The sequence below is a fragment of the Salvelinus fontinalis genome, chromosome 6 (genome assembly GCF_029448725.1).
Source record: "Salvelinus fontinalis isolate EN_2023a chromosome 6, ASM2944872v1, whole genome shotgun sequence".
In the NCBI taxonomy this organism is placed as follows: domain Eukaryota; kingdom Metazoa; phylum Chordata; class Actinopteri; order Salmoniformes; family Salmonidae; genus Salvelinus; species Salvelinus fontinalis.
This window is the reverse complement of record NC_074670.1, coordinates 70,290,620-70,304,992: the sequence shown is the minus strand read 5'-3', so window position 1 is coordinate 70,304,992 and position 14,373 is coordinate 70,290,620. Positions and strand designations below refer to the sequence as shown.

The 14,373-nt window shown below is 41.4% G+C and overlaps 1 protein-coding gene across 1 annotated transcript; it reads left to right on the top strand.

Moving 5' to 3' along the window:
* Positions 1-12,846: 12,846 nt before the first annotated feature.
* Positions 12,847-13,917, top strand: LOC129856745 (uncharacterized; the record flags this gene model as incomplete). The annotated part of the gene is made up of 1 exon (XM_055924467.1): positions 12,847-13,917. A coding segment is annotated over one exon (1,071 nt), but the record flags the coding sequence as incomplete, so codon positions are not given.
* Between the last annotated feature and the right edge of the window lie 456 nt (positions 13,918-14,373).

Genomic DNA, 14,373 nt, shown 5'->3' with positions numbered 1-14,373 from the left:
CGCCCCAATCTACATCAATGGGGCTGTAGTGGAGAAGGTCGAGAACTTCAAGTTCCTCGGTGTCCACATCACTAAGGAATTGTCATGGTCCACACAGACCAACACAGCTGTGAAGAGGGCTGGACAATGCCTTTTCCTCCTAAGAAGAATGAAAAGAGTCGACACGTTCTACAGCTGCACCATTGAGAGCATCTTGACTGGCTGCATCACCGCTTGGTGTGGCAACTGCTTGGCATTCGACCGCAAAGCGCTACAGAGGGTAGTGTGTACGACCCAGTACATCATTGGGGATTAGGTCCCTGCCATCAAGGACCTTTATACCAGGTGGTGTCAGAGGAAGGCCCTAAAAATGTTCAGACCCCAGCCACCCAAGTCATAGACTGTTCTCTCTGCTACCGCACAGCAAGTGGGACTGGTCCACCAAGTCTGGAACCAGCAGGACCCTGAACAGCTTCTACCCCCAAGTCATAAGACTGCTAAATAGTTAGCCCGCGTAGCTATTTGTTAACTATTGAACTACAGTTGAAGTCAGAAGTTTACATACATTTAGGTTGGAGTCATTAAAACTCCTTTTTCAACCACTCCAAACATTTCTTGTTAACAAACTATAGTTTGGCAAGTCGGTTAGGACATATACTTTGTGCATGACACAAGTCATTTTTATAACAATTGTTTACAGACAGATTATTTCACTTATAATTCACTGTATCACAATTCCAGTCGGTCAGAAGTTTACATACACTAAATTGACTGTGACTTTAAACAGCTTGGAAAATTCCAGAAAATTATGTCATGAATTTTGAAGCATCTGATAGGATAATTGACATAATTGGAGTCAATTGAAGGTGTAACTGTGGATGTATTTCAAGTACTACCTTCAAACTCAATGCATCTTTGCTTGACATCATGGGAAAATCAAAAGAAATCAGACCTCATAAAAAAAATTGCAGACCTCCACAAGTCTGGTTCATCCTTGGGAGCAATTCCCAAACGCCTGAAGGTACCACGTTCGTCTGTACAAACAATAGTACGCAAGTATAAACACCATGGGACTACGCAGCCATCATACCGCTCAGGAAGGAGACGCGTTCTGTCTCCTAGAGATGAACATACTTTGGTGCGAAAAGTGCAAATAAATTCCAGAACAACAGTAAAGGACCTTGTGTAGATGCTGGAGGAAACAGGTACAAAAGTATCTATATTCACAGTAAAATGAGTCCTATATCAACATAACCTGAAAGGCTACTCAGCAAGGAAGAAGCTGCTCCAAAACCGCCATAAAAAAAGCCAGACTATGGTTTGCATCTGCATATGGGGACAAAGATTGTACTTTTTGGAGAAATGTTCTCTGGCCTGATGAAACAAAATAGAACTGTTTGGCCATAATGACCATCGTTATGTTTGGAGGGAAAAGGGGGAGGTTTGCAAGCCGAAGAACACCATCCCAACCTTGAAGCAAAGGGGTGGCAGCATCATTTTCTGGGGGTGCTTTGCTGCAGGAGGGACTGGTACACTTCACAAAATAGATGGTAGGAAATAGTTGAGGTAGGAAAGTTATGTGGATATTTTGAAGCAACATCTCAAGACATCAGTCAGGAAGTTAAATCTTGGTCGCAAATTGGTCTTCCAAATGAACAATGACCCCAAGCATATTTCCAAAGTTGTGGCAAAATAGCTTAAGGACAACAAAGTCAAGGTATTGGACTGGCCATCACAAAGCCCTGACCTTAATCCTATGGAAAATGTGTGGGCAGAACTGAAAAAGCGTGTGCGAGCAAGGCCTACAAACCTGACTCAGTCACACCAGCTCTATCTGGAAGAATGGGCCAAAATTCACCCAACTTATTGTGGAAACTCCTGGAAGGCTACCCGAAATGTTTTATCTAAGTTAAACAATTTAAAGGCAATGCTACCAAATACTAATTGAGGTTATGTAAACTTCTGACCCACTGGGAATGTGATGAAAGAAATTAAAGCTGCAATAAATAATTCTCTCTACTATTATTCTGACATTTCACATTCTTAAAAAAAGGCAGAGTTGCAAAGAAAAAGCAATATCTCAGACTGGCCTACAAAATAAAAGATTAAGATGGGCAAAAGAACACAGACACTGGACAGAGGAACTCTGCCTGGAAGGCCAGCAACCCAGAGTCGCCTCTTCACTGTTGACATTGAGACTGGTGTTTTGCGGGCACTATTTAATGAAGCTGCCAGTTGAGGACTTGTGAGGTGTCTGTTTCTCAAACTAGACACTCTAACGTACTTGTCCTCTTGCTCAGTTGTGCACCGGTGCCTCCCACTCCGCTTTCTATTCTGGTTAGAGACCTTTTTAGCTGTTCTATAAAGGGCGTAGTACACAGCCTTGTACGAGATCTTCAGTTTCTTGGCAATTTCTCGCAGTGAATAGCCTTCATTTCTCAGAACAAGAATAGACTGACGAGTATCAGAAGAAAGTTATTTGTTTCTGGGCATTTTGAGCTTGTAATCGAACCCACAAATGCTGATGCTCCAGATACTCAACTAGTCTAAAGACGGACAGTTTTATTGCCTCTTTAATCAGAACAACAGTTTTCAGCTGTGCTAACATAATTGCAAAAGGGTTTTCTAATGATCAATTAGCCTTTTAAAATGATAAACTTGTATTAGCTAGAACAATGTGCCATTGGAGCACAGGAGTGATGGTGGCTGGTAATGGGCTTCTGTACGCCTATGTAGATATTCCATAAAAAATCAGCCGTTTCCAGCTACAATAGTCATTTACAACATTAACAATGTCTACACTGTATTTCTAGTCAATTTGATGTTATTTTAATGGACAAAAAATTAGCTTTTCTTTCAAAAACAAGGACATTTCTAAGTGAACCCAAACTTTTGATTGTTATTGTTAGTCATTCTATATATATTCCTTCCGTTATTATTATTTTTCTATAATTTCTCTTTTTTTTCTCTGCATTGTTGGGAAGAGCTCTAAATAAGCATTTCATTGTTAGTTTACACCTGTTGTTTACGAAGCATGTGACAAATAAAAATAGATTTGATGTAAGTCTCTCTGGATGGAAGCATCACTGTTAGTGGTGGGAATGTTAATGCACAACATGTAAGAAGACTGAACAATTAAACACAAGACAACTAGGACTTTGACATTATAGGCCACATAGTGATAACGCAATGACCAACTGGGAAACAAGCGTACGCTCATATACAATACAGTCTGGTACTTATGTGAGAGAGAGAGAAAGAGACAGAAAGAGAGAGAGAGATAGAAGGAGAGAAAAAGACAGAGAATAATAAATAAAGGGAGAAAGAGAGCTCCTTGCTCCTTGTCTCTTTCCAAAGACCATTACTGGACAATAAGTATTGATTGGTGAGGTTGGTATCTCACATCCGAATCCTGTGCACACAGATCCATTTATCTGTTAATCTGTTTGCAGCCGAGCTTTGGTGAGCCAAGGTAGACAGCAGGCCAATACATTAAAGCCTACTCAACATTTTATAAACAAATACATCAACGTTATAGGCTACCTTCGAGAGGACCGGGGGAGACCACGGCAGACTGGAGGAGAACAGGGTATCTGTTAAAGATCACTACTGCCACCTATTGGTGGTTGAATCATTGGACTGACAATATGAATGGGTTATGGCTTGGGCCTAGATGCTGTTTGGAATGGGGAGGCAGTGGTTGTTTTGCCAACTCCTGTGGTAAAAGAGACAGTGACTGAGTTGTTTGTAGCGAAACACACATGAGCATATGGTAACTCTGATTAACCGAAAGGGCTCATCAATTAATAACTGATTCCATGTTTAATTGTTATAGAATTACTAAGAAAGTGGTTAAGAATGGGATGGTTAGCTAAAGGTCTGTAAAGACATTAAACTACCCGCGTGGCCCACCACGTCATTTCAACATGGATAATTGGGTCATATTTGGTTGAGACGTTGATCAATGAGATAACAACCTACACTGAGTGTATAAAACATGGTGCTCTTTCCATGACATAGACTGACCAGGTGAATCCAGGTGAGCGTCACTTGTTAAATCCACTTCAATCAGTGTAGGGGAGGAGACATGTTAAAGAAGGATTTTTAAGCATTGAGACAATTGAGACATGGATTGTGTTTGTGTGTCATTCAGAGCGTGAATGGGAAAGACAAAAGGGGTATTATCATGCTACCATCTAAAAGCACAACCAAATTCCAATGAAAAAACAATGTCGGATTTTTTGTTTAGTTGTCACCCAAATGTCTATCACTGCCCTTTCAACTATTTAAAAGCACATCAAAGTTCAAATCGGAAAACACAATGTCAGATATTTAGTTTATTTATACAATCGACTGTGTTTCTGATCACTGTCCTTCATCTAACAGCAGAACCAAATTACCTGGATAGCAATTGAGATTAAATTAAAAGTATATGGTGCAATTGATCAATGCCGTTTGACATTCTGTGCAGATTATTACAGCAATTGTGAAGAACTCCACAGACCTGCAACGACATGTGCATGCTATCATGAACATTCTAGCTTTATATGATTACAGAAGAAAACAGTTATAGTTACAGTAACCTACAGTAATGTGTTGCTCATTTTAAGGTTAAATGTTACATTTGTTTGTAAGTTAGCCCAGTGCAGTCAAAAACGTGATTTCCCTGTGTTTTATATTTTAGACCATGAGGTTGGAAGAATACTGTGAAATTGTGAAAATTATGCCCTTTTAGTGTCAGAGCTGTTTGAAAGAGCGCCTGAAATTTCAGCCTGTTTTGGTGGGATGGAGTTCTGGCCTGCCTTGTGACATCACCAGGCTGTAAATTCATTAATAGACCAATAAGAAAGATAGTACCAAACCTCTCTGCCAATAACATCTAGTTTTCAGTTTTCCCCTCCCCACTCGGATCACTCCCAGACATTCCTAGCTAAATTATTGCTTGAGAAATGTCTCTTTGTTAAAAAGCTATTTTTGTTTCTTTTTGACCCTTTTAATAGAAAACAATCACAGTACGGTACTTAATTGTTACCCAGAATGGTTTTATATTGAGATAAAAACAGATGCATTGGACCTTTAACTTTAGACTATTTACTGTATTACAAAAGTAACATTGAATTTTGCTTTGTTGACAACACAACCGAATATTAACATTTAAAGGAGATGTATCTACTGCTTGGATAGTTCCATCTGAGACTCTGGCTTATTCCCATTTTTTTATTCACTTTTATTTTTGGTTGAGATGGAGATGTGAATCCAACCTATCATTTGTTAACAAGTTAACAGGCTATTTATTATATTTCAAAATTGATACTGAATTGTGTTTGGTTGACAACACAATCAAATATAAACTTTTGAAGGAAATTAAGCTTCTGCTTTCATAGTTCCATCTGTGCCACTGTCTGGCTATAATTCCATTTTGTCACTAAATGTATAATTGTATTGTTGGATTCACGTCTCCATCGCAACCAACAATCTAAGTAGGTCTAATCAAATCAAACTTTAAATGACCTTTAAATAAAGTTTAATTTGATTTATCCAATTAAATGACCTTTAAATAAAGTTTAATTTGATTTAGTCCTATTCTTTAACTTAGATTTTTGATTAAGATGGAGACGTGAATCCAACATATCAATTATTAATTTGAAAACAAAATTGAATTAAATCCAGACTAAGTCTGTGGCCCAGATGGAAATATCTAGGCTGAAGATACAGTACATTTCCTTCAAATGTTGATATTTGGTTGCATTGACAACCAAACATAATTCAATATCACTGAATTTCATTACATTTTAAATCAACCAGAGCTTGAAACCCTAGGCCTGTCTACTGTCCATTTTTCTTTGAATCCTGGGTTGAATTTAAGCAATAGCTGTTAATGACTTTGCAAATGCTATATAAGCCTAAATAGCATCATTGATGATGTATAAGTAATAAAGAAAGGTCAGATTTGTTCCGTTAAACCTACCCTTTGGAATGACTTTGATAACGATAGTGAATCTATTTAGTTAGAGATCTCTCAACAATCATTCTCACAATAGCACATTGGTAATAGTCAGTAACATCATAGCTAAGCAGGGCTGGGCTTGGTTAAAACCCTGCACTCTCTGTAGGAGATGCTGTCCAGCTTATTGTTATTTTTCTTCTGATAGTGGACATAACGTTGAAGATCTGACATTCTTAAAAAGGTACAAATTTAACATATTTAGTTATTTATTTATTATTTATTTTTATTTTATCCCCTTTTCTCCCCAATTTTCGTGGTATCCAATCGCTAGTAATTACTATCTTGTCTCATCGCTACAACTCCCGTACTGGCTCGGGAGAGACGAAGGTCGAAAGCCACGCGTCCTCCAAAGCACAACCCAACCAAGCCGCACTGCGTCTTAACACAGCTCGCCTCCAACCCGGAAGCCAGCCGCACCAATATGTCGGAGGAAACACCGTGCACCTGGCCCCCTTGGTTAGCACGCACTGCGCCCGGCCCGCCACAGGAGTCGCTGGTGCGCAATGAGACAAGGATATCCCTACCGGCCAAACACTCCCTAACCCGGACGACGCTAGCCCAATTGTGTATGGGTTGGAGGCGAGCTGTGTTAAGAAGCAATGCGGCTTGGTTGGGTTGTGTTTCGGAGGACGCATGGCTTTCGACCTTCGTCTCTCCCGAGCCCGTACAGGAGTTGTAGCAATGAGACAAGATAGTAATTACTAACAACTGGATACCACGAAATTGGGGTGAAAAGGGGGTAAAAAAAAAAAAAAAAAAAAGGTAATTTACCACCTTCACAAGTGCAGTCTCAGTGCTATGATGGGGTCTAAAACCAGACTGAAGCATTTTGTATACATTGTTTCTCTTCAGGAAGGCAGTGAGTTGCTGCGCAACAGCTTTTTCTAAACATTTTGAGAGGAATGGAAGATTCGATATAGGCCAATAGTTTTTTATATTTTCTGGGTCAAGGTTTGGCTTTTTCAAGAGAGGCTTTATTACTGCCACTTTTAGTGAGTTTGGTACACATCCGGTGGATAGAGAGACGTTTATTATGTTCAACATAGGAGGGCCAAGCACAGGAAACAGCTCTTTCAGTAGTTTAGTTGGAATAGGGTCCAGTATGCAGCTTGAAGGTTTAGAGGCCATGATTATTTTTATCATTGTGTCAAGAGATATAGTACTAAAACACTTGAGTGTCTCTCTTCCTGGCAGAGTTGTGCAGACTCAGGACAGCTGAGCTTTGGAGGAATACGCAGATTTAAAGAGGAGTCCGTAATTTGCTTTCTAATGATCATGATCTTTTCGTCAAATAAGTTCATGAATTTATTACTGCTGAAGTGAAAGCCATCCTCACTTGGGGAATGCTGCTTTTTAGTTAGCTTTGTGACAGTATCAAAAAGTAATTTCGGATTGTTCTTATTTTCCTCAATTAAGTTGGAAAAATAGGATGATCGAGCAGCAGTGAGGGCTCTTCGATACTGCACGGTACTGTCTTTCCAAGCTAGTCGGAAGACTTGCAGTTTGATGTGGCGCCATTTCTATTCCAATTTTCTGGAAGCTTGCTTCAGAGCTCGGGTATTTTCTGTATACCAGGGAGCTAGTTTCTTATGACAATGTTTTTAGTTTTTATGGGTGCGACTGCATCTAGGGTATTGCGCAAGGTTAAATTGAGTTCCTCAGTTAGGTGGTTAACTGATTTGTCCTCTGACGTTCTTGGGTAGGCAGAGGGAGTCTGGAAGGGCATCAAGGAATCTTTGTGTTGTCTGAGAATTTATAGCACGACTTTTGATGCTCCTTGGTTGGGGTCTGAGCAGATTATTTGTTGCGATTGCAAACGTAATAAAATGGTGGTCCGATAGTCCAGGATTATGAGGAAAAACATTAAGATCTATATATTAACATTAACATTAAGATCTACATTTATTCCATGGGACAAAACTAGGTCCAGAGTATGACTGTGGCAGTGAGTAGGTCCAGAGACATGTTGGACAAAACCCACTGAGTCGATGATGGCTCCGAAAGCCTTTTGGAGTGGGTCTGTGGACTTTTCCATGTGAATATTAAAATCACCAAAAATGTGAATATTATCATGCAATAAAATGCAAATTAATTACTTAAAAATCATACAATGTGATTTTCTGGATTTTTGTTTTAGATTCCGTCTCTAACAGTTGAAGTGTACCTATGATAAAAAATTACAGACCTCTACATGCTTTGTAAGTAGGAAAACCTGCAAAATCGGCAGTGTATCAAATACTTCTTCTCCCCACTGTATATACATAGAAAGAGAGAGGGGGAGATGCAGAGATAGAGAGAGAGAGTGAGGGGGAGATGAAGAGAGAGAGGGAAATAGTGAGATAGAGAGAAATATATATATATATAAATATATGTATATAGATATATATAGAGAGAGAGAGAGAGAGAGAGGGGGGGGTGAAGAGAGAGAAATAGAGAGAGAGAGAAATAGAGAGAGTGAGGTATCTATATATACACACAGTATATATATATATATATACATAGAAAGAGAGATGGGGAGATGAAGAGAGATAGAGCGAGAGAGAGGGGGAGATGAAGAGAGAGAGAGAAATGGTGAGATAGAGAGAAATAGAGAGAGAGAAATATATATATATATACTGTATGTATATACACTGCTCAAAAAAATAAAGGGAACACTTAAACAACACAATGTAACTCCAAGTCAATCACACTTCTGTGAAATCAAACTGTCCAATTAGGAAGCAACACTGATTGACAATATATTTCACATGCTGTTGTGCAAATGGAATAGACAAAAGGTGGAAATTATAGGCAATTAGTATGACACCCCCAAAAAAGGAGTAATTCTGCAGGTGGTGACAGCAGACAACTTCTCAGTTCCTATGCTTCCTGGCTGATGTTTTGGTCACTTTTGAATGCTGGCGGTGCTCTCACTCTAGTGGTAGCATGAGACGGAGTCTACAACCCACACAAGTGGCTCAGGTAGTGCAGTTCATCCAGGATGGCACATCAATGTGAGTTGTGGCAACAATGTTTGCTGTGTCTGTCAGCGTAGTGTCCAGAGCATGGAGGCGCTACCACGAGACAGGCCAGTACATCAGGAGACGTGGAGGAGGCCGTAGGAGGGCAACAACCCAGCAGCAGGACTGCTACCTCCGCCTTTGTGCCAGGAAGTGCACTGCCAGAGCCCTGCAAAATGACCTCCAGCAGGCCACAAATGAGTGAAGGAAGGAATGGATAAAGGGCTGGAGCTGATGATTGGAGACTGGGCCACCAAGACGTTCTTTCAGGCGGAGGTTTAAGGGAGGTAATGAATCAGACACCAGAATGGGAGATGGTGTTTACCGGCGGGGGTCTCGATTGATGTGATGGATGTAGTTGGAGATGGAGGGATGAGATGGAGGGAGGAGAAAAGGAGTGTTAACCACACTTAACAGAATGTGACAGGCGCAAAATGACAGGGTTAGTCCCGGAGTCAGGGCGACAGGTGGTACACACACACAAACGTTAGCAGGGTCTGAGTGTGGGAGGGGGTGGTGGGTGGAGTGGGTGGGCAGACGACGGCTGTAGGGGGGGCAATTTAATCTGATCCCCGGAGCGCAAATCAGTGGATGCCTCCCAAATGGCACCCTATTACCTACATAGTGCACTACTATGCACTATGCCCCAATGGGCCCTGGTCAAATGTAGTGCACTATATAGAGGATGGGGTAGCATTCAGGATGTAGTAAATGCCTCTGCTCCATCTCACCATTCTCCATTTGTACGCCTGCCACACTGCCAATCAGAAACGAGACAACACTCTCTCAGGCGAGGAGACGAGACGAAGTCATCCCGGTGTCACACCCGTTCGCCGGAGCGGCTTCTAGTGGAGGAGGAAATAGATGACTATTACAGGAATGAACCTGGCGGTGGTGTGTAGATGTCCTCAACTCTCCTACTTTATATCGCACTGTCCTTTGTTCTCCTCTCTCTACCTCTCTCTTCACCTCCTTTCTCTGTCCCTGTCCTTCCTCTACCATCCGTCCATCCTCAGATAGGTCACATGTCACTCTGAATCTCTGTACCTGCGCTAGGCCTTCTTCCTGTCTGTGCTGTAGTTACCAGTGTCTCAATGACAATAACAGCTCTCTTTCTCTTCGTATACATGTACAGCCACATCCACATGTACATGTACAACCACATCCACATGTACATGTACAACCACATCCACATGTACAGCCACATCCACATGTACATGTACAGCCACATCCACATGTACATGTACAACCACATCCACATGTACAACCACATCCACATGTACATGTACAGCCACATCCACATGTACATGTACAACCACATCCACATGTACATGTACAGCCACATCCACATGTACAACCACATCCACATGTACATGTACAGCCACATCCACATGTACATGTACAACCACATCCACATGTACAACCACATCCACATGTACATGTACAACCACATCCACATGTACAGCCACATCCACATGTACATGTACAGCCACATCCACATGTACATGTACAACCACATCCACATGTACATGTACAACCACATCCACATGTACATGTACAACCACATCCACATGTACATGTACAACCACATCCACATGTACATGTACAACCACATCCACATGTACATGTACAACCACATCCACATGTACATCCACATGTACATGTACAACCACATCCACATGTACATGTACAACCACATCCACATGTACATGTACAACCACATCCACATGTACATGTACAACCACATCCACATGTACATGTACATCCACATGTACATGTACAACCACATCCACATGTACATGTACAACCACATCCACATGTACATGTACAACCACATCCACATATACAACCACATCCACATGTACAACCACAGCCACATCCACATGTACAACCACATCCACATGTACATGTACAACCACATCCACATGTACAGCCACATCCACATGTACAACCACATCCACATGTACATGTACAACCACATCCACATCCACATGTACAGCCACATCCACATGTACATGTACAGCCACATCCACATGTACATGTACAACCACATCCACATGTACATGTACAACCACATCCACATGTACAACCACATCCACATGTACAACCACATCCACATGTACATGTACAACCACATCCACATGTACAACCACATCCACATGTACATGTACAACCACATCCACATGTACATGTACAACCACATCCACATGTACAACCACATCCACATGTACATGTACAGCCACATCCACATGTACATGTACAACCACATCCACATGTACATGTACAACCACATCCACATGTACAACCACATCCACATGTACATGTACAACCACATCCACATGTACATGTACAACCACATCCACATGTACAACCACATCCACATGTACATGTACAACCACATCCACATGTACATGTACAACCACATCCACATGTACATGTACAACCACATCCACATGTACATGTACAACCACATCCACATGTACAACCACATCCACATGTACAACCACATCCACATGTACATGTACAACCACATCCACATATACAACCACATCCACATGTACATGTACAACCACATCCACATGTACATGTACAACCACATCCACATGTACATGTACAGCCACATCCACATATACATGTACAACCACATCCACATATACATGTACAACCACATCCACATGTACATGTACAACCACATCCACATATACAACCACATCCACATATACAACCACATCCACATGTACATGTACAACCACATCCACATATACAACCCCATCCACATGTACATGTACAGCCACATCCACATGTACATGTACAACCCCATCCACATGTACATGTACAGCCACATCCACATATACAACCCCATCCACATGTACATGTACAACCACATCCACATGTACATGTACAACCCCATCCACATGTACATGTACAGCCACATCCACATATACAAGTACAACCACATCCACATATACAACCACATCCACATGTACAACCACATCCACATGTACAACCACATCCACATGTACATGTACAACCACATCCACATGTACATGTACAACCACATCCACATGTACAGCCACATCCACATGTACATGTACAACCACATCCACATATACAACCACATCCACATGTACATGTACAACCACATCCACATGTACATGTACAACCACATCCACATGTACATGTACAACCACATCCACATGTACATGTACAACCACATCCACATGTACAACCACATCCTCATGTACATGTACAGCCACATCCACATCCACATATACAACCACATCCACATATACATGTACAGCCACATCCACATATACAACCACATCCACATGTACATGTACAGCCACATCCACATCCACATATACAACCACATCCACATGTACATGTACAGCCACATCCACATCCACATATACAACCACATCCACATGTACAACCACATCCACATGTACATGTACAGCCACATCCACATCCACATATACAACCACATCCACATGTACATGTACAGCCACATCCACATCCACATATACAACCACATCCACATGTACAACCACATCCACATGTACAACCACATCCACATATACAACCACATCCACATGTACATGTACAACCACATCCACATATACAACCACATCCACATGTACATGTACAACCACATCCACATGTACATGTACAGCCACATCCACATGTACATGTACAACCACATCCACATATACATGTACAACCACATCCACATGTACATGTACAACCACATCCACATGTACATGTACAACCACATCCACATGTACATGTACAGCCACATCCACATGTACATGTACAACCACATCCACATATACAACCACATCCACATGTACATGTACAACCACATCCACATGTACAACCACATCCACATGTACATGTACAACCACATCCACATATACAACCACATCCACATGTACATGTACAACCACATCCACATGTACATGTACAACCACATCCACATATACAACCACATCCACATGTACAGCCACATCCACATGTACATGTACAACCACATCCACATGTACATGTACAACCACATCCACATATACAACCACATCCACATATACAACCACATCCACATGTACATGTACAACCACATCCACATGTACATGTACAACCACATCCACATGTACATGTACAACCACATCCACATGTACAACCACATCCACATATACAACCACATCCACATGTACAACCACATCCACATATACAACCACATCCACATATACAACCACATCCACATGTACAACCACATCCACATGTACATGTACAACGACATCCACATATACAACCACATCCACATGTACAACCACATCCACATCAACATGTACAACCACATCCACATATACAACCACATCCACATATACAACCACATCAACATGTACATATACAGCCACATCCACATATACAACCACATCCACATGTACATGTACAACCACATCCACATATACAACCACATCCACATATACAACCACATCCACATATACAACCACATCCACATGTACATGTACAACCACATCCACATATACAACCACATCCACATGTACAACCACATCCACATGTACAACCACATCCACATGTACATGTACAACCACATCCACATATACAACCACATCCACATGTACAACCACATCCACATATACAACCACATCCACATATACAACCACATCCACATATACAACCACATCCACATGTACATGTACAACCACATCCACATGTACAACCACATCCACATGCACATGTACAGCCACATCCACATATACAACCACATCCACATATACAACCACATCCACATGTACAACCACATCCACATGTACAACCACAACCACATCCACATGTACAACCACATCCACATGTACATGTACAACCACATATACAACCACATCCACATATACAACCACATCCACATATACAACCACATCCACATGTACAACCACATCCACATGTACAACCACAACCACATCCACATGTACAACCACATCCACATATACAACCACATCCACATGTACATGTACAACCACATCCACATGTACAACCACATCCACATGTACAACCACATCCACATGTACAACCACATCCACATGTACATGTACAGCCACATCCACATGTACATGTACAACCACATCCACATGTACATGTACAACCACATCCACATGTACATGTACAACCACATCCACATATACATGTGCAACCACATCCACATGTACATGTACAACCACATCCACATGTACATGTACAACCACATCCACATGTACAACCACATCCACATGTACAGCCACATCCACATGTACATGTACAACCACATCCACATGTACAACCACATCCACATGTACAACCACATCCACATGTACAGCCACATCCACATGTACA